Raw genomic sequence first — 21,696 nt, 5'->3', positions numbered from 1 at the left:
TTCCAACATGCACAGAGCCCACTGAGTAATCACTGACTCTCTCTTGTTTTGTGGGTGTGTGTGTCCTTCTTAATTGCTGTTGATATCTGCTGCAGATATAGCCATCCTCTTCAGCTTTTCAAGGATTTCCTCGTGGGCGTGTGTGTGTGTTGGTGTGTATGTGTGTGTGGATGCTTTCCTAACGCACAGGGCCACACAGACCTCTCTCCCTTTGTCCAAACGGCTTAACTGTGTTTTGATAAGCTGTTGTGAATTTCCATCAAGAAATCCGACCAGCCCACTGGATTGTCGAGCAGCGGACCGTTTCCCCCCTCCTCCTCTCTCCTCCTCCTCCTCCTCCTGCCTGCACTATATGTTACATTTCCAGCTCTCTCCTCTCGCTTTTTTTTACGCAAGCGTGGACGTCCACGGCACGGCGACACAAGTGCGCACCACAAGCGAGGGAGAGCGAGAGCTAGGCACAGGCACGGCGGGCGGACGTTGGCCGGGTATCGGAGAGACGACGCGGCGGGGGTGTCTGTCTTTGTTGGGAACCGGAGAACTGGACGGTGGATTTGTTTATTCTCCGGATTTTGGATCGTGGGGGGGCTAGGATAACTTCGCACGGGACAAAACCCGCCTTCTTTCATGTCATCCGGCGATTTGTTTCGCCCGGCGTGTTGACGCCAGTGAGAGGGGGGGAAGAAGAAGAGGGGGAAACGGGAGCACGGAGGAGCGCATCTGACAGACGAGCGGCAGGAATACACACGAGTTCCCGTGCACCAGCTGCACCAGCACAGACGCTAACGACATCGGATCGTGATTCTGAAACGTGTTTTAAGGAGCTTGTGATGCGGCAACGTGGGTCGGTGTGAGCGGGGACGAGGGAACGATGCTGTGCCGTTCGCTCGAGGCTGTGCACCGTAGGGCAGCGTGTTATTGATGATCTGCACGGCGTGGAAAAATGCATCGAGTCGCAACTTTGTTCAGGGGTCTGACACACAATCATCTCCTTTAAAAGTGCATTTATGTGTTCCCATGGCGTGCGCTGTCCTGTTTCCCTTGAATATAGCTTAGTGTTTCAGTAAACGCCTGTGCCATTTGTTCAGCATCCCGGAAGCCCTGTGCTGTTTATGGTTTTAATTTTTTTTAGACCCCGCATCCTGCAGTGTGTTGATGCCAGCGGGTTGCGTTATATAGATGAAAATCTTCAGATTCGTGTTGCCAAATGATTGGTAGGCTAAATTGTGAATGTGGGCAGGCCTAACCTTCGCTTTATGCAGATCAAATCGATAGCGAGATAAAGACGGCTCTGGCAAGCTCTTTATGCCACTCTGCAAGTGTCACGGGGGGTGTGTTTGGAGTCCCGCATTTTGAGTTTTTACGCGAGCCTCGGGGCAGCAGGGAAGCTGCTCAGTGGAGTGGAAACTGTCAAAACACTGTCTCGGCTGTAAGGCAACGTCTCAAGAAAACTTTCAATGGTTTTCCGAAAGTTGCCCGGTGTCTCGGCATCGGGCATGGGTCTGCGCCTGTCCCAGAAATTCATGTTTCTGCTCTTTCTCTCGGGTTTGGTAACACTGTGTTTTGGGGCCCTCTTCTTTTTGCCCGACTCTGTCCGACTAAAACGCATTTTTCTGTCCAAGACAGAGATCCAGCCAGTCACCGTTGGCTCCGGCTCAGAGAACGATGTCAGGGAGCACTTAAAAAGACCCAAAGACCAGGGCATGACTTCGGCTAAAGGAGAGGCTGGCATCAAGCTGAAAAGCCAGAGCCGCAAACCCCCAGTCTCTTACGAGGCGACCGAGGTCCGGCTCGCCGGGGGCAAAGCGCAGGAGGATCTGAACCTCTCCAGGTCCAAGACGGAGTCCGCGTCAGAGAAAGTGACCTCCTCTAACCACGGTGCCAACTCGGATACTTTTAGTTACAAGAAGTTCAGAAGGTGCTTGTTCAAACCCCCGCTGGGAAGAGACAACGGCAGACCGGTCGACCCGCAGACCAACGAGCGCCGGGAGAAAGTCAGAGAGGTAAGGAAGTCACTGTGACTTTGCTACCGGAACATCAAGTTCAATGTTCTTGCAAGAGGTGGATGACTGGCATGTGATAGGCACAAGTACAACATAGGCTGTGTTGTAATATGAGAAGTAAACCTAACGGAAAAAACAAAGCAATACATTTAGGGGGGAAATCGAGGCCAGATATAATCCAAGATAACGCCTAATCTATCAGATAGACCGAACAGGCTGCAAGCAATACTTTTGTGTTTATGTGGCTTTATCTGGTTTTAATGTTGCTTTTGAATGGGAGCTTTTTCATGCTGTCAAAACACAACAGACTAATACAGCAGATAAATGGCAGTCTGCTTTTACGTGGAAAAACCAGGCGTTCACTCTTGAAAGAAGTAATTATATTTACAGTGTTTAATCTGACTTGCCTGAATTTGGCTCACAATACAGGCAATCTCTAAAGAAGCAGTGTGGCTGTTGTTTACTGAGCTGCTGTCCAACAGCCAAAATAAAGCCCTTTTCAGTCGTATTATTTGTCTAAATTTACCCAACGCCTTTGCCTATCTTAGTTTAATTCCTGCTGGAGTTCTATTAATAAGACAGAAAGCGGTTTCCGGACTAATGATGGACTTAATGTTCTCCCGTTTGTGCAGAAAACTAGAACAGCAGGGGAACATAGCATCTTTTTGAAATATATATATATTTCTTATTAAACAATTATTTCATTTGCCCATGTGACAGTCCTTAAATTAGCTGTGGCACCTCTGTATCTGCCTGCAAATGATAGGAGTGCGTGCAGCTTCTCTTTGGCCAGGAGCTCTCCAAGCTGTGTGCCAGCCTTTGTTGAGCCCTATGGGTCCAATAAGGGCTCCAGAGTGGGAGCGTCTGAGGATTCACACATCTGTACCCACTCAAGGCAAGTGAGGCTGGTGATGAGCAGAAAGAGTAGTAGGAGTGGGAAGGTGGGGTGTGTTGGGGGTAATCGCTGGCCAGAGTGTTACAGATGGGTTTCAGCCTCGGTATGTGACACTCATAAGTCCTGTTGTCACTCTGGCTTCCAGCTTGGTGTCACCCTCGCACGCTGCTCACATGCCTTTCATACCCAGAGGTGATGTGCTCCATGATGACTGAGGCGTCAGAGAACGGAGGGTGATTTGCCCTCGTGCACTGAGCTCTCACTGACTCATAGCTCCTCCTTTTTGATGCTCTCTCAAGTGAATGTCAGTGTGACTTTGCTTGCCTGGTGCGTTCAGCTGAGCTCTGCAAAATTCATGCCACGGGGTCGGAATCGTCGGAGGAAAAGTTATTTTCCACCACGCCCTCCACGCCCACTTATTGTTGTGGAATATTCATCTTGTTCCCGATAAACCGAGACGTTTATCAAAGTGCTGAAGAGTAGACGCGCAGCCGTGCTCACTTGCGTTGTATGCTTTCAGGTCTGCGTGCTTGGCCAAATTTATGTTTTTGCCGTTTGCTATTGTTGTTGCTGCAGTTTCCATCATCTCAAGCCTGCTGGCAGTGCTGCAAACAGCTTATTTTTTTGTTTTGTGTGGTCTTGTTTAGTTTTTTTGTTTTTCCTGGAGGCTCACATACACCCTGCCAACACAGGCTGACACATTGTGAACCTGTGTTTTGTCCAGGTTCACAGATGCAAAATCAAAAAGCAACTGTAACAATAAAACTGACATGTTTTGATACTTTCTTTCTCTCTCTCTCTTTTATTTCTAATGTGTGTTTCTGTGAAGCTGGATCTGTCATTCAGAATACATGTTTGCTTTTTGTTTGCTGCCAGTCGTCTAAACTCACATTGTGGTCTACATCCCTGCAAAAGCACTCCCTTTTTTCACTGTAATGGAATGCAGAGAGAGGGTATCCCCCTCCCAAAGCAAACAAAAAGACTCTGGTCCAGCCCACTGAGTGCCTCAATGCCCAAACTGTGAATGGGCATCGTTTTTCTTAAATGCCAACAACTAGAAAGCAGACTCCCCACCTTCTTCCACTGTGTGTATGCATCCACTGGCAAAGAGAGGGTGAATCGAGGGACAATGGCTGCCTGATCACACATTACAAATGTTTAAAGGCAGCCCAACCCTAGATCAGGCCCTCGGGATGAACGGCCAAAGTGCTATAAGTGTTTTGGAAAGAAACTCTGGGACAAGTTCGCTCTCCACCAAAAGTCTTGAGCAGGATAAAGATAAGGGTTATTTTCATACAGCCTCATATTTGTAATTCTGTGACGTTATGGCTCACTGAGTTGCCTGCATGCCTATACTCCTGCCTCATTGGCTCTGGCATAAGAAGTTGGATAGCAGAGATCGCACCACAAAAATGCGTGCCTGGAGCAACAGGAGGGGTTTCCTTTTCTGCATGCGCATTTCGTTGCTGATGTCCTTTACATTCAGTAAGGTTAGAACTTGGAGTGCAGTAATAAAATACTGGATGCAGGGCAGAGCCAAACAAACACAACTGCAGAGCAAAGGAGATGTCAGGGAGTGATGGGAGCTCTGAGGCACATCCAGACTGAAGCCTCTGCATTGTGTGGTTGTCTCCATGACATCACATACATTAAAAAAAAAGAAGCAAAGTTTGCATTAAGAGGCGGTGTCTGTGAAGCCTGTGATGTGCTCTCTTCTCTGTCACCTGAATGTTTAGCAGAGATCTGCCGGTGCAGGAAAATGAAGCTCTTGGCTTGTGTAAAGCAGAATGTGATGTGGCCTCTAACATAAGATGTATGTGAATGGAGGAGATGGAGTTGACAGCTTTGAGTACTGCAGTGAGAGGACAGAGCCACTGCAGCCTCTTGTGGCAGAGCCTCCTCTAGTGGAGCAATAAAACTCTTCAGGGCTGCTGTGTGTGTGTGCGCGCGCACACTAGTTTGTCAAGTGCTTGGGGACAAATCAGAAGTTTGACAGTTTCAGTTTTGTTGTCACTGTGCTTATTCATCCAGGCCCGAGCCCACCTGCATCACAGCAATCAAATGATGTACATCTGTTCTGTTGTGAAACAAGTCTATTTATTGGTCAGCTGGCTGTGTGTGCGTGCCTGCGTGCAATTCACAATAATGAGCAGTATGCTAGAGAAGTGGAAAGCCCCCTTTTTGTGTATTTGAACAAAAAAAAGTAAAGTGAGACAGTTTTTAAAGTACAAAGTGAGTAAAACGGCAGCAAAAAGTACAGAGCGGCGATAAGACGGTTTAGTTATGTAAACCACCTTCAGTTTGTTTGTTCACCTCGCTGATAGACTAACAGCAGCATCACAGACCTCATCTGCTTACTTCAGCTTCCAGATGAGTAAACAGCTGCAGGGAAAATTGCTTTATTTCCAGCAGAATTTACCAGAAGACATTAAAAATTCCCAAGGTACTAGTAGTTTTTTTTTTTGTGTGTGTTTTTTTACGTTTCAAAAAAGAGAAACCGAATGATGTCATGTAAAAGTGAACTGAAAGGGCATCAGCTGCAAAACTGAAATCCCCTGGAATACGTTTCCCCTGGAATACATATTTTTAGATACGGTAATGGTTTTATTTGTTCTTCAGACAACTCAGTGATACTTTAAAGTAAAGTGTAAGTTTCATTTTGCTTTAAGAGTATAATTGTGGGGGAACCAAAATCTGAATTGCTGCATGACACAAACATGAGAACACTCACACAAAACCAACACAAAGCCTCACAAATAGGTGAGCTTGTAGCTGGACCTGAAATCCCCTTATAACCGTAATGACCAGTGAGCTGGGTGACTGTCTGAATAAAACGCTGCCGTTAAGCTGGCGCCTCCTGGCTGGCTCCGAGCGCCGTGACCTCCCTCCGCCCCTCATTCCCCTGCTGTCTTCTGCTCTGAATCAGGTGTGCCAAACAACCTCCAGTCTGAGCCAGGAAAATGGCTGCCTGCTGAGAGAGAAGAAAGAAACGGAAGACGAACAAAGTCTTAAGAAAAGGCTTACACTCTGCTAGTGTTCCCACAGAGCTGGAACATTTGTGCTTTTCCTCTCCTCTGCGGATGCTGTGCAAATGTCAGCGCCTGGTGTTTGGAATGTGAGCCCATCGTTGTCTTTGGTCTGTTTATGTGGGGAGAGAGCCGCTGGGCCCGCTGGATATTGATATATCGTGCAAGTCAGTGGTGGCTGAGGCAGATATTATAAACCTGTCAGTGTTGCCGGGCACCGATTCCGGCCTCCTCCGCCACACAAGAAGTAATCGACCCTTTCATCTATGATCTGAAAATTGAGTTTGTGCTAAATTTGAATTTTTTAGTGGGTTTTATTCTGGGCTACTTAGCACTACCTGGGCAATGTCACCGGTTAATGCAGTGAGACGACACCAAAGCCTGGCAAGCAAAGCGATCCATTATTTACCTAATCTCTATAAATAGAATCTGTATGTGAGTATCCAGAATCTGTTGGGATTGGATTTTTGGTGCTGGTTACCTGGTGACTTTTTTTTTTTCCTTTTAAATAACTAGCACTGGTTAAACAATGAAGTCAGGAAGTCTTGGACAGATCTTTGCTGGCTACATTGAAACATTTGTGTGCATTTTTTAATAAAAAAAAAAAAAAATAGACATCATACTGGAGAAAGACACATTTGTGGGAAGACAGCAAAAGAAAATGAAACTCGCCTATGATCCATCTGGTTGTGAATCAATCTAGGGAACCTGAAACTGCATCTGGGCTTGTGCTCTACCCACTTGTCTATCAAGGCATTTTTGCCCACTTCCAAGCAGTGAATGTGGTTGTGACTCATTATTCTTATAGGTTTGTCACTTTTCAGGTCACTGCTGGATATACTGAAAGTCTCCTGCTGTTGTTTCATAGAAGATTGTTGCAAAGTCACCAATGACTAGGAAGTAAACTGAGAATATGTTGGTGGTGTTAAACTAAATTGAGATCATGTGACGTAACCTTGCATTGCAAAAGCTTCAGCGAAAAACAATACACTCAGAGTTATAGTAGTGAGATACATTTGCAGAGTGTTTATAGAAGAACATTAAATATTAAAGCTGCTGATTCTTTAAACTGCATACTGAGTCTGATTAGATGAAAACTCAAAGTATCACAGAACAGCATCTATTACTTAATGACCAAGCAAACGCAGATATTTGCACGATGCCGGTTCTAGTTGTGAATGCACAGCCACTTTTCACTAAACGTTTAAAGCAGCTTTTTGGTATTTTAATAATTTACAAACATTAATACTTTTCTTTATCTGCCTTTGTTTTGCAGGAATGTACAATTTGTCATCCCCATGCATTGTACACAAACAAAATGATGAGTACTAGTAATCAAATACCTCTGAGCCACGTTTGAGTGGCAACCAGTATGATGCAGCGATGATTAGTGTCTTTTATTGCAGTTGCTTTCCTTGTGTAGCCTTAAGTGGACTAAGTAATGAGTCGCCTGCAGGGACACAAATTAAAACAGTTTTGGACAGTTGGGCATTAAATCCACAGCTGATGACCTTAAAGGTCAACCTATCTTTGTCTAGGAAACGTGTGCTCTGCAGAGTAACCAATGATTGTAGAAAATGCATACATATATATATACAGTCATTGGGAATAACGGTAAAATAGAGAAACGTCAGGGAAAATTTCCCCCATCAGAGCCACCAGAGTTGCTTTTTTTTTCTGTAGGTGATAAAAGCTGATTAAACTACACGGCACCAGGTCTTTCCCCAGGCAATCACTGCAGGAAGTAAGTGATCAGGTGAAATGGAGAGAGGAAAAGGAAGGATGCACGTAAAAAGAGGGAGATGTTAGCTTCCATCCGTTTGCATTCACGGCAGTTTTCTTCCTGGATTTCCTTTGTGGTGAGGGCACTACCTTCAGGGAAAGTTTCTCTGTTTAGGCATGCTTTTCAAGAGGTGTGTATCTCTGTGTGCGAGTGCGCTTGTGTGTACGTACATATCTCTTGTGCAGGGCATTCAAACGAAACGCTTTGTAGATGGCTAAGATGTGCAGATAGGCTGCTTTGTACAAGTATATTTGTTTATTTTCGTGCCTGCTTTTCCATGCACTGCATATCTTTGACTGTGTGTTGGTTTAGATTACAACAGGAAGTGGAGGATTCTATGACAAGGGAGGGGGAAAAAGTCCACATGTTCATCCAGAATTTTAGAATAGTGCAGTTTAGGTATGGTATTTTTACAGCATCTTGTGTGTGTGGTTGTGGGACAGCTCGGTTCTGTCCATTTTAAAAATGTTTTTCAGTTAAAATCGCACACAGCTTTTAGACTTTCCTGATAATGTGGCCTGGTCAACAGTTTGCAGATGTTTTCACTTGTTACAGAGTGAAAATCCAGCTGTTATCCCCCCAACCTCCTTGTCATTTGTCCCTGTCCATATTTGCACAAGCTTTTACATTTTATCTGCCTGTCTGTTTGCTGTTCGAAGTCCTGCTGACAACGTTTACTACAGCCTGCAGGTATTACATCAGTTACCAGAAAAACTAGACTGTCATGACTTAAGGTCTGGACCACTTTATGTCGCACTTAGACTCTGTACTCAAACAGTGGAGCTGTGCTCTTGTCAGCAGTCGTGTGTCTTTCTTATAAGTAAATTTCCACTTTACTCGGGTTTTGTAACACGGTCCAAAAACCTTTTTTAAACCATCACCCGTTCCATTGCTGTGATGTTGCAGTAAGTTCCATGGAAGCTCGTTTATCTTGAGTTCACAGCGTTGCTGACATAATGAGGTCATAGTGTGTATATATCTTAATCCTGGCTTCTGAAGGCCTGTGATTACAGCAGAAACACACTTTTTTTCCTGACTGGGTGCTCCGTAGTGTTCCCTCCTGGGGCAGTAGGTTTTTGATAAGGCCAAAACTTCCCAGTTTCTACGTACAGAAGTTATATATCATGTTGTATATCATGATCATACATCATAGACTCGCATCACTTTTAGGCTTAAATAAATAAGAGCGTATAATCATGTTTTCCAACCATTATCTGCACTCTTTGACTGCTCTGGCAGACATTATTAGCTCCATAATAACAACAAAGGATGACAGAAGCAGCCTTTGTGACTGTCTGTTGCTATTTCTGTAAATGTATGTGGACTGCCATCTTCTTTCAAAAGCGCTCCCTCGTGGCAAAAATCTTCTTGTTGCAAACATGCTTTCAGCCTCCTTGAGCTTTGGCCATTGTATGATGTCTGGCTCTGCGTGTGTGTGCTCGCTACAGATGAAGAAAATTGCAAAGATGAAGGGTCCAGGCCTTGGCCTTGTTTGCTGCAGACTCTGCGTGATGTCCTTTGCTAGGTGCCGGATGAAATTGCCCCCACCGCTTCTAACCCCCACGTTCCCTCTTTGGCCTTGCTGCTCAGGCAGATTCAACAAATGGGAAAGAAGGAGTGGGGAAGAGTGGCCTAGATGTAACCAGCAGACTCTTTGAGCCCCCTGCTGAGTTCCAGCCTCTTGCCTTTATGCCTGCCTAATTGGTCAGAAACAACACGGATGGCTATGTTCACAGGGTATAGACATTAAGGACCTGGCTTACCCTCATATGTCGTCCTTATCTCGTCTGTCTTTGTCTTCTGTGTACTTGTGATTTTCTTCTTTTTAGAAAGCGCTGTCACTGACTGTGTTCTTCCTCCTTGCATCTCGGCTATGTGTGTCCTCGGGCATGTTTACTGCCAGAGCTCTGCCAACCATCCCCTTCTCTGCATCACCAGAGAGTCAGCGTGAGCTACCCGGCTACTGTCGCTGCAGATTGGCCTGTCTGCATTGTTGTTGTTGTGTTGTGACATGGTTTCAGCCTACTTTCAAGATGGCTGAATAATGCTGTCAAGCATTTGACCTACAATTTAGCCGGATCCACAGAAGACAGCATCAACTTTTATTGGCCAGGCTCATGTTTTCTGCCACAGCAGGGACAATAAGTTACTGTGGAAAGTTTGCTAGAGCGTCTTCACGGCCAGCACAATGCTGTCTAGTTTTCTGTGGGTTGAATGGGAAAAATGTGTCTCCCTAGCGATTTTCTTCTTCATTGGCATCAGTGGGCAAATTGCCATTAATTAGCTGAATGCTTACAAGACCGTTTTAGCCAGAGCTGGGTGTATTTGTTCATTATTATCACAATTAAGCCCCTAATCAAATGACAGCAATGGTGCTCAGTGCTCATTAGGGACCCATATAGATTTCTTTCTTTTCTATCAAGGTTGGATGATAGGCTTGCAAGATAATTGCAATTTTCATTCATCCACAAGTCTGTGGAAAGGCAGTTTAAAAACAAACCGATGTGATAGTCTGCTAATGACTGTTTGTGCATGCGAGCACTACCGGTCTGTTAATCATTAATCGGATGAGAAGTGTAGGACAAAGGTTTTTCATCATATTTCTTGCACCGAACAGACGCGGCAGGATGTGGAGAGATGCACTCGTGTGATGCATTTTTAGAATAAGTAAAGCCTCTGAGTCTCTTAGATATTTATCTTGACCAAGGCAGTTGAAATTGAACTGTCAGTGCTCAGCGAAATATCACTCAAAGTACTCCTGTTCTGGAGAGCAGCTGCCACAGAGGGAACATTTATGAGCTTTTTGAAATTGCTATTGACAGAAATCGTTTACTTAAAAAGTGCAGCTAGTCCCCCCCAACCCCCACCCCCCCCAAATAACATGTAAGTGTTGAGTAAATATACTCTCTCAATATAATCCTTCTAAACATTTAATATCCTGAAAACTTCTCTTTCTTTTTCTCGGGTGATCTTCTAACTTAATCCGTTGTCTGCTTTAATTTAAATTCAAAGCCATTTGTGAGGCAGTGTCAGAGTTTTGTTTTATGTTGGGAATTTTTTATTACCTCCAGAGAAAGAAACTCTGAACTTTTTGTTTTGTCATTCAGAGAAGGGTGGGTGATTGTACAGAGAGCTTCAACAACAGGAAATGGGTGTAACTCCTCGTCCAGTTTCAGAAGTGAATGTGGGTAACGTTTTTTTCTTCTTCCTTTTTTTTTTTTTTTTTTTTTTTTTTTGAGAACTCCAGATGTGTCGTGTCACTAAATCAACTGTGACAGCGTGAGGATACGGGCATCGTGCTCAACTTGAGGAAAACAAATTGGTCTGTGTTGAGCTTCCAGAGAAAAAGTAACACTTTGGCTTTCACTTTTGTAGAAATAACATGTATGTTATACGTGAGCAAAATTCCATGTAATGCTGAACTGATACTGGTGTTATAATACAGTAGTGTGAGAATGAATAGGCTGTGCTATTTTAAAACTTCCCATTTTTAAACAAAGCCCCGTGTACTATTTGTAAACCATAAGAGAAATTACAGCTGCATCTTCTGAAAAAACAATCAGTACAGTAGGGTGATGGTTATCAATGATGGTTATATTTATTAAGAGTAAAAAGCTTTTCAAACCTACTTGACCCTGTGTGATAAAGTAATTGCTCCTCGTTGTAAATTCATGAATTCATCATGATTAATTACGTTTCTTTGGAAAGCTGAGTTCAGTTTCAGGAGCCAGACCCAGGTCTGAAAACTGCCAGACCTGCTGAATTAAGAAATCCCTTAAAACAAACCTTTCTGACAAAGTAAAGTAAACTAAAAGATCTGAAAAAGCAACACATCATGGCATGATCTAATGAAACAGCTGAGAATCAAAGTCGGTGACATTTATCAGACTGTAAAGAATATCACAGCCATTTCTTCAGGACTACACTCAACTGCGGTGAGAGCCATTATCCACAGATGAAGAAAATTTTGAATACTGGTGAATCCTCCCAGGAGTGGTTGTCTGACCAAAATTACTCCAAGAGCGCATCGATGGCTCATCCAGGAGGAAAAAATGAACCCACAACAACATTAAAGAACTGTAGGCCTCACTTTTCCCAGTTAAGGTCAGAGTTCATGATTCATAAATAAGAAAGAGATTCCCAAAAGTTTTGGGCAAATATTCTGTGGACTGATGAGACAAAAGTTGACCCTTTGCATCAAGTTATGTCTGGAATATACCTGACATAGCATTTCATAAAGATCGTCATACCAGCAGTCGAACATGTTGGTGGTAGTGTGGTGGTCTGGGGCTGCTTTGCTGCATCAGGACTGGGACCATTTTCAGTAATTGAATTCTGCTCTCTGCTAGAAAATCCTGAAGGTCAGTGTCTGACCATCAGACCATCGTTTTCTGAACTCGAGTGAACTTTGGTTATTCAGAAGAACAAAGAGCTGAAACATGCCAAATTGAAGGTTTTGGAGTGGCCTAGTCAAAGTCTGGACTTTAATCCAACTGAGATGCTTTGGCATGACCTTAAAGTAGAAAAAAGAAAGTTTCTTGAACATGCCTAGAAAACAACTTCGGTGGTCTTTGCATCAGTTCTCCAAGTCTCTTTGGTATTTCAGTGATCATGGCAGAGAGGATGGTCTAACATGCTGGTTTAGATCATATGTGTGAGGTTAGACTGAGAGCTATTGATGCCAGTGGCTCATAGAAAATGAGTAACGTGTTGTTCGTAGCCATCCAACTCTTCAGTGACTTGTCATCCTGAAAGAGATCACACCCTTTACAACAGAAATGTTTCATCATACAAGAAGGTTGATCGCTTAGAGCAACTTTGCACTGACATGCAGCAAGCCATATTTCTAAAGAGACCCAAACAATCTACACAAAACCTTTCCCGCAGCATAAAAGAGTCTGTCCTCTCTGTACATGTCAGAGGTTTTCTCTTGTTTTTTGCCCCTCCTTATATTAGAATAGAGGAACTGAAGCAAAATTGTGCAACCTTAAATCTTACTAACCTTAGTATTAGTGTAGCATTTAAAACAACCAGAGTAGCTACAGCAAAAATTCATAACTGCTGACCAGTAAATGCTCAAATATAAGATGAAGTCAAATAAAAATGTCCATTAGTAAATGTCCCACATGTACATACATCCATTCAATTTAAGCCAGGACTGCAGTTTTATCTTCAGAGCCATGCAAAGTAACCGTTTAATCAGCATCTGGGACACAGATATATCTCCTTTTTTAAATATCTATCTGTGAGTGGAGAACTTGTGTGTTCTGCTGTAGTCAAAACATTGTACAAGGCTGATAAAAGTTGGATGGCGTCTGTTCAGCTTTCATGGCTAACTGGCAAACTTCCAAAGGCTTCCAACTGTGAGCCCTCAAACGACCAGATAGGCCTTTTTTTTCTTTAAATTTTTTAAGATAAACTAGTTAATTTATACATTAAAAAACAAACTAACCAACGAAACATAATTATAAATTGGAACCCTGCATAGAATCTGCCAGCCAGTCAACAAGCCACTTAGTGCATAGTCGCATAATTGGCGCCTGTCGTGAGGCAAGTCAGTTTTCACCTTAGTCCTTTAAGTTTGTACTACAGTGCTTCAGAGTCATGCAGATGATCTAATTAGACTTCAGACTTTATGTGCTAACAGTGATCCATCTTAGTTAATTTGGCCCACCGTTAGAGTGGAAACCTGCTGCTAGCTAAACCTCCCCCAGAAGATGTGAGCCTGCTCATCCACTCTCTCATTATCTCGTCTGTCGTGGTCTTCCAGACACACAATGGAATTAAGATAGAAATGAAAACAACTCTTCTAATGACATCTCTGGGTGACCGAGCTGAAGATTGTCTTTTACCTACAAGGGAGGAAAAAAACCGTGTAGCTGGCTGAGATCATGCTACTTTTAATTTACTCGAATTCACCGTGCATTTTGAAAATGATTACACAGTAATGACACGGCAGCAATTTTCAACATTATAATATTACACACATTTCATAAAAGAACCTTAATTGTGACAAAGTGCAATACTTCTAAGCTGGGAAATTTGAATGAAATCTGCCTTTTAGACTGACATAAAGAGAAACTGATGGTAGATGTGAATGAATAATTTACTGAGTTTTAACAGCAGAGTGTGTATTCCCAGTCAGTCCGGCCTTGAGATTGGACGTGTGCCCGAACCTCATGAGTTCTCCATCTGAACGCAGGCTTGTGACTTAGCAACAGCTCAGTTTATTTGTGTTTGGTCCCAAGCAAATCAGAAAGATCTCGTCTCTTTAACTATCGCTTGTTATGGGCAAAATATTATGGAGATTAATTGGTATGAGAATTTGCAAACTTTCAGGTTGGAGTGACGCTTGTTTTTATTGATGTAATGTAAAAATGGCACAGGGTTAGGGAGTGCGGTGCTGCTCGCATGCATGTAAAATGTCTAATATTCAAATACTGAATGCACTTGAGGCTTGAGCTCAATACTGTTTAAAAGTAGCACAAAACATGTTGGAATATAAATGCAGCTTTTCCCTCTAGTGTTAATTATTTGTTACTTGAAAAGTAGCCACAGATTTTCCCCTTTGTTCAAATAAGCAAACCTTTGCTGTTCTGCGAAAATCTTATTTTGCTTTACTGTAATATTTTCAGTTTAAAAAAAAAAAAAACCTGTTGCAGTGAGAAATATACACACTTATGGTCAGTACACTCTGACATTACAGTTTAAAATAGCCAGCGGTGCAACAAACCTGAAGCTATAAACCAAAGGTCAGCCAATCTGCTTTTCAGTTTAGAGTTAAGAGAATTATATTTGTGGAACAGCCTGTGGCTCATATCAGTTATGTGACAACATTAATACCGCCTGCTTAATATTGTGTATACACCCCCTTGTTCCCAAAACGGCTCTCTCGGGTCCTGTGCATTGTGGGATGTTGCCTCAGTGGGTCAGGCTTCTTATTTGCGTCCTACAGATGCTCCGTCAGATTGGGATCTGGGGAGGGGAGTTTGGAGACCAAACAAAAGTCAAAGCCCAGTAAACGCCTATGGCTCTTGTACTCTTTGAGGCATTCCTAAGCTGTTTTTGTGGTGTTGTTATGTGCATTGTCTTACTGGGGTAAGCTGTTGTCTTTGGGGGAGGGGTTGCTTTCTTTGCAGTGATGTTTAGGTGGGTGTTTCCCAGATGAACATTGTATTGTAGGGAATTTAATGCCGTTCTTTTGGCTGATCAGTGCACAGGGCTATTTGATCACCCTCTCTTTTAAAAGGGTAAGAAACATGAGCTCTGGGATGATCAGGACGACTAAACAAGATAGATTTTTGCCAGATAAGCCACAACTTTATACGAGTAAACGTGAACACGCATGCAATATTGCTCATAGCTTCAAAAAAATGAAAACTTGAGTACATAGGAGTGACAAACACAGCAGGTCAAGGTGTGAAGCCATGAAGTGGAGCGAATGGAGGACTTGTTTTGTAACTTTTTGGCATTTCCTCGTGTATTTTTTTTCAGTTTTAATTTTATGTAGGTTTAGTTTTCTCTCATTCTGAGATCAGCTTTAAGGAATCACAGATGTTTCGAGTTATTTTACTATATCTGGAAGTTATTCTAACACTTGTCAGTGCACTGCATTCACCCTGTAGATGAAATGTGAAGCATCTGTGTGCTTGCTTTCTTCCAAAACTCCAGGCTCTCAGCGGAGGACTGAGTCTAATGGAAAAAGTTTCGGGAATGAAAAACAGACCTGTCTCTAGGGGGTACAGAGCACAAAATGCATGTGTGTGAGTCCGTGGGAGGCTTACGGTATTGTGTTTTCCAAGTAAAATGAGATGGATGCTTGCAATTAATTCTGCAGTGACCATTAGCTGAAGAGTCGAGGCAAGCAGAATCGGCAGGAGGAGGCTCGGACAAAACAACAGCAACTGAGTGTGTATGCCTGTGCGTGGGCTTATACTGTGTGTGTGTGTGTGTGTGTGTGTGTGTGGTACTTTAAGCACAGTTTGCTCGAGGACCTCTGAGGCCCACTGAGTCTTTACAAGAGGTGACTATATGCTGACTGGAGTGAATTAAATCTGATGGTGCCATTCGGCATTTGTTCTTTCTTCTGCTTGTTTTCTATATTTTTAGATATAAACATAAAGAAATGATATAAAATTCTATAAATTAACTATTCTCATAACAGGTCTAAGTCTGTAGAATAGTTTGGGGCACACAAGGTAGAGAGCATTTAGGTTTTATGTGACATTTGGGGTAAGCACATGCAGTCAGAAAAACAGCCCGTCGACCTCCAAAGATGCAAAAGGTCCTGAAGGCTTTTTCCTCAGCAAGACATTTCAGCATGCATATAATATGAAACTAATCTCCTGTTTAGTCAGATTATTCAGATCATAGCCCCCCTCACCCCTCACCCCCCCCCCCCCCCAGTTTTTTTCTTTTTTCAACTAGGGCTTCAAAGGAAGAAGGGAAGAGGAAGAGAAATGCGTGTAGATCTAGTTTAATCTGCTCATTATGGCTACTTCCTTTAATGTTGTTGGTGGAAACGGTCTATCAGTCTGCCTTGAGGCAGCTTCTTTGGCTGCTGTTTTAGTTTTGTCAATATTGTTGCTTGTTGGGAATAAAACATGTTACTCCCAATCATATCACTTATAGCTGTTAGCCACGCAAACACCTGAAAATGCTTTTTTCTATGCATTTCATACATTCAGATGAAAGGTGTTGTAATATACGCAGACATAATATCACTGGTGAGCAGTACTTTTCCTGCTCGATCCTCAGGTTGTTGCAGTTGGTCCGTCTTGCTGTGATGGAATCGGATATTTAGAGAGGTATTTGGTGTGGGAGCAGAGCATGCATGAAAACCAGGTTACAGATGGTTATTCAAGGCAGTGTGCTCAAGAGTTGCGACGGAAGGAAGAAATGGCATATCCCACAAAAAAATTCAATTTCCATAGCGACTTAATTAAAAAAGGATGCGCATGTTGGGGGATGCACGGCTCTGAGTGGCACGAGGGTCCAATTATTTTATTTTTTTGTTATCTACTTTATAGTTTGACACCTGACAAAAGTGTTTTAATCACTGCTGGAAATGAAAGCTTCATATCTGATTGTGACCTATAATGTAATGTCGTATCATGCACATGTATAATTGAAAATAGTGAGGAGGCAAATAGCTATCACTTAATTAGTTTTATTAACAATCCAGCCAGTTAAAAAAGAAGAAATTGCCATTTTTGAATTTGTATTCTGTCGCAGTGCTGTGGCTGCTGGTGTGTTCAAAAAATAGGGTTTAATGTGACACGTTGACCTCAATGCTCAGCATCCACCATCTAATGAGTACCACTGAGATGAAAAGCATTGGACTTGACATGTTAGATTTACACGATTATTATGAATTTATGCAGCATGAGAGGAACAACTTGTTAAAAAAAACCAAAACCCTGAGTCATCTGTGTTTTGTGTTCCTTTCAGCAGCTGGCTAAGATTTGGATACTTGTGTTCTTACTGTGAAACAGTCTGTAACAGCAGTGCGGTTCCACATGTAGGGGTCTGTTGGCCGAGGGCGAACAGACTTATTTTTGCAGGGGAGTTGACACACGGGTGAACGTGCAGTGCTAACAGAGCTAAAGGAGCTAACAGAGCAGAAAAGCCCAAACCTAAACAAACAGAGGGCTCATGTTTGGCACAGGCTGCCACAGGCAGACCAAGCTGACAGTGGTGGAGCTGTCACAGTGACAAAAAGCACCATTAATATTAATGCTAAAGTGTTTCTTTCTAGGTTTAGCATTATTCATTTTTTTTTTTTTTTTTATCCCTATGGCATACCAGTCTGGCACCCATAATCCATCCATACACATGAGAGGATTGGTGTTGCTTTCCATCCTTGCATCTGGGGGTGAGGACTAAAATGAATGTAGACCCGGTAAAAACCCAAAGCTGAACAGCTCCTTCAAGGCAGGAGGAAGATCACACGTTGATTAATCTGACTTTAGATTTGTTTTTTAAATTAATCATTTGACAAATAAAAGCTTGGACACAGAGTTCAGTTTACAATCACGACCACTTTATTAGGTACATGTGTTCAACTGACGGGTAATTCAGATATCTAATCACATGCCTGCTACTTTATGCAATTAGACATGTAGACATGGTCAAGATGACCTGCTGAAGTTCAAACTGAGCTCCGGAATGGGGAGAAAGGTTATTTAAGTGACTTTTAATGTGGCATGGTTGTTGGTGTCAGATGAGCTGAGTATTTCAGAAACTGCTGATCTACTGGGATTTTCCCACATAACCAAATCTAGAGTTTAAAGAAAGTGGTCCAATAAAGGGAAAATATTAAGTGACAGGGAGTTCCCTGGGTGAAAATGTTGGGGTTAAAGGTCAGAGGAGAATGGGCGAGCCGCTTTGAGCTAATAGGAAGACAACAGTAACTCAAATAGCCACTTGTCACATCCACCATTAGAGCATCTCTGAACACACAACAGGTTAAACTTTGAAGCAGAAAACCAAATGCGTTGTCCCTCCTGTCACCTAAGAACAGCTAAAGTTATTGTTTGCACAGGTGGTTCAGGATGCTTATGGTGTAGTTGTGGGGCAGATATTTTCTTGGCACACTTTGGACCCCTTAGTACCAGCTCAGACCAGGTTTATCGCAGCCTATGCTCATTAACCTCCTAGGACCTGGCGTCCACATATGTGGACATCGCATTTTGGGTTATTTAGACCAAAATACTCAATTTTGCTCTACAAGGGCCTGATATCCACTTACGAGGACATTATACTGCTACTGTTCTATCGAAATTTTAAATGAATATCCTCACATGTGGCTCTTATTTTTCTTTAAAACAAAAATAAGGTAAAAAAAAATAAATCTGGTAATTCATTGTTTTTACATTCAACTGGCCCCAATATGCCTAAATATCAAAGAGAAATTAAAAATGCATGCAATTCGGGTCTTAGGAGGTTAAGGATGGCTGTAGCTCAGAAGTTAGAGCAAGTCCTCTATTAATCAAAAGATCGCTGGTTCGACTGGTGGCCGCCCCAGTCTGCAGGCCAAAGTATCTTCGGGCAAGATGCTGAACCTTAAGTTGCTCCCTGATGTATCCATTGGAGTGAATATGTGTGAATGGCTCATTTTAATTAGTGTGACTGGTTAGCGTGAATTCATTAGTAGTTTTATTACATGTTCATGAAGTGGCTAAAAATGTTCCCATAAGAAGTCATTGTTTTTCATAAGCTACGCCCTATGTCTTATATCTAGTGTTAATGCGTTTGTGCAGTCTGTCACTTCTGGCCTCTTGGGACTAGTCCATTTTTGGAGGTTATCTTGGGGGACTTGCCACTTGGCGCTTCATCTTCCCCTCCCTGTTTGCTGAACTCATTTCTTCTCTGCTCGCATTAATAATTTATGGCAAGTGTGAACTAAGGGGAGTCTCTGCTTTCTGGTTGTAAGGCTCCTTTTCCGTTTCCTCCTTCAGCTCTTTGGTTGTGTTGCACTTCTGCTTGCACACTATTTGAACTGAATTTCACATCACTTTCTCTTTGTCTGTCCCTTCCGCACTCTCTTCATCTGTCTTTCTAAATTTCACTCCGTTGCTTGTTGCGTAGTCTGTCTCGCTGTAGTAGAAAAATTGCACCGTTGTGCTCCTGTGCCTGTCGAGTGAGTTTCTTCCACGTCTGCCCGACTGCCGTCATCCTGCCCAGTGAAACAGATGGTTCTTCTGGCAAACTGAACTCGTGTTAGAATACTTTACAGACACTGCAGGTTAGAAGCCGTGGTGATTGTGACAGTGATTCATACTGTGGTTATACAGTGTCCGTCAGAAATGTATAACACGGAGGGATAGTGGTAGGGCAGCTCTGCATGTTGCTGCAAAGGGATAGGCTTGCTCCTCAGCTGTGCGCTGCAGCAAGCGCAGACATGATGAGGCAATTTAATTGCTTGCTGTGATTTAGTCACCAAATAAGGTGATAGGAATCTAATTTGGGTGGAGCTTGTCACTCCTGCCTACCTATCTAATACAGGGAAACGGGAAACAAAGAGGCTTGCAAGTCCTGTGAGCATTAGTTGATATTCACACAAGGTTATTACACTTGGTCATCAAATTAAATTAGCTGTGGAAGCCAAACTCCTAAATGAAGTTATGAGCAATTCTGGAGCCTGACTTCAAAGGCACTTAAGCCCATCCAGTGTGTAGCTGATGATGTTATTGATGTTGCACTTGGAGCCGAGACAGCAGAACATTAAAAACAGAGCAAAATAAAATGAACTTTGGATACGAAAGTCATTAAAAACAAACGCAGAGCCTTCTGACCTCAAGAAGTTGTAGGACTCCTGCAGGAGCTGCCTCAAGGGACATTAACATTTTCAGTACACACCAGAACAAAAAATATACACGCACAGCGAGAACAAAATCAATAAAAGAAAACCACCAGCATGTATATGAATGCACCATCATGGCTTTGCTTGTTGCTCCTTGAAGCGTTTTTGCGTTTCAGCTCTCGGCCCAGAAGAACAGCGAGCAGGATCTGTACAGTAACATCCTCAACCCCGGGCTCATAAACTTAACCTCCAACTCTTATCCTGTTCCAACACGTAGGATGCTGCATAACGACCCAGATAGAGGAAGCTGGCTGCTGATTAATAACCGCTTTGCCTCCCACGCTATTGGACACTAAAATATAGACTGAACAATACTGGATAAAAGCCAAGCGGAAGCCCACACTGAAGAGCTGTTCTTGCCATGGACCTTTAAAGCCTTTGTTTTCTTAAACAGAAATCCTGCTCGCTTAAACTACGAAGCTAATATAGACATGCCATCTTTACTAAGTCATGTCACTGCGTTTCTGTGATGTAACATGTAATTAAACTGAAATGAAAAAGGGGTCGAGTAGTCCTGCAGGATTCTTCTTAAAGGCACTTAAGATAACTGTTGCCATTTTAATGCTGAATGTGGAGAAATACCTATTTTATAACTGTGCTATTTATATTATTATCAGTAGTAGTATTGAAACAGTGGAATTGGAAGATGGAAGGTTCACAAAACCATCTTGTTTTATGTCAAAAAACAGCCTCATAGTTGGCAAAGAAATCTATTTAGTCTGTAAATACATCAACTCAGCATCAGAAGAGAAGATCGGGCTAAATACTGGAACACTAAGGTAACCTTGATGATCTAATGTAGTGTAACTGATACATGTCCTTTTATATGTGTGCTATATATTTGGAATGAGGAGCAGCTGGCTGTGTTTGGAGGACTGGATCAGATGATGAGTTGACATGGGAAATTTAATAGTTACAGCTGGTGGGCAGGTGCAAATTGGTGGCTCTGGAATGATGACAGAGGTTATTGCTGTATGAACAACACAGAGATTAATCAGACGAACTTGAGGTGGGAGACATTTTTTTGTAGACTTGCAGTTTAGTTGAGGTTTATTGTGTTGCGTCTTTAACACATCTTTTTAAAAACAAAACAAAACTTCCCCTTTTCATTTGCTGTAGAGATTGATGACAAGTGCCTTCTTGCCACAGATCTCTCGCTCTTTTGACTTCCTCTCCCAGCAGTTCTGAGTCAGCACATTTTTCATCCACTTAACATTTGAACATGGACATTAATATACTGGTGCCCAGGGCTGCCTGCAACCTCCTGACATGCATTTTCATAAACAGTAACCTTCTAAATGCTTTTAACCGCCAGAGCACCAGTTTTTGTATGCAATCATATCTCATTTGGATTGGAGATATATAATATAAAATATATTTTTTTCTGTATGTGGGCTCTAGCACCCAGTCTATCCTCATCTGTGCAGTCATGCTCGCAGTGATGAAGCTCAATAATACCCTCCCTTACACAGTAATATAAAAATGCCTACTCTTGTGTTTCTATTCTCAGAGCTCATTTTAATAGGTGTTTTTGACTTATTTCCCTGAGCTATAGAGACATTTAGTGAGTCCTGATGCCCTGAAACTGCCCCTGAGATAAAGTTTTTCAGTGAAACTCGCTTAGT

General features: G+C 42.6%; 1 protein-coding gene across 2 annotated transcripts in view; it reads left to right on the top strand.

Moving 5' to 3' along the window:
* The first annotated feature begins 251 nt into the window (after positions 1-251).
* The window catches only part of LOC100705345 (mannosyl-oligosaccharide 1,2-alpha-mannosidase IA), a 183,349-nt gene continuing 161,904 nt past the window's right edge, over positions 252-21,696 (top strand). Inside the window, exon 1 of one of the 2 annotated variants that reach the window (XM_005455317.4) lies at positions 252-2,003. In XM_005455317.4, coding sequence (XP_005455374.1) covers positions 1,458-2,003 — 546 coding nt within the window. In that variant the 5' untranslated portion in view covers positions 252-1,457. The remainder of the gene's footprint in view (positions 2,004-21,696) is intronic. The other variant, XM_003450554.5, reaches the window with a different exon arrangement.

Source organism: Oreochromis niloticus, linkage group LG11 (assembly GCF_001858045.2).
Source record: "Oreochromis niloticus isolate F11D_XX linkage group LG11, O_niloticus_UMD_NMBU, whole genome shotgun sequence".
NCBI classification, from domain to species: Eukaryota; Metazoa; Chordata; class Actinopteri; order Cichliformes; family Cichlidae; genus Oreochromis; species Oreochromis niloticus.
Note: the sequence above shows the minus strand (reverse complement) of the source record. Positions and strands in the feature narration are given on the sequence as shown.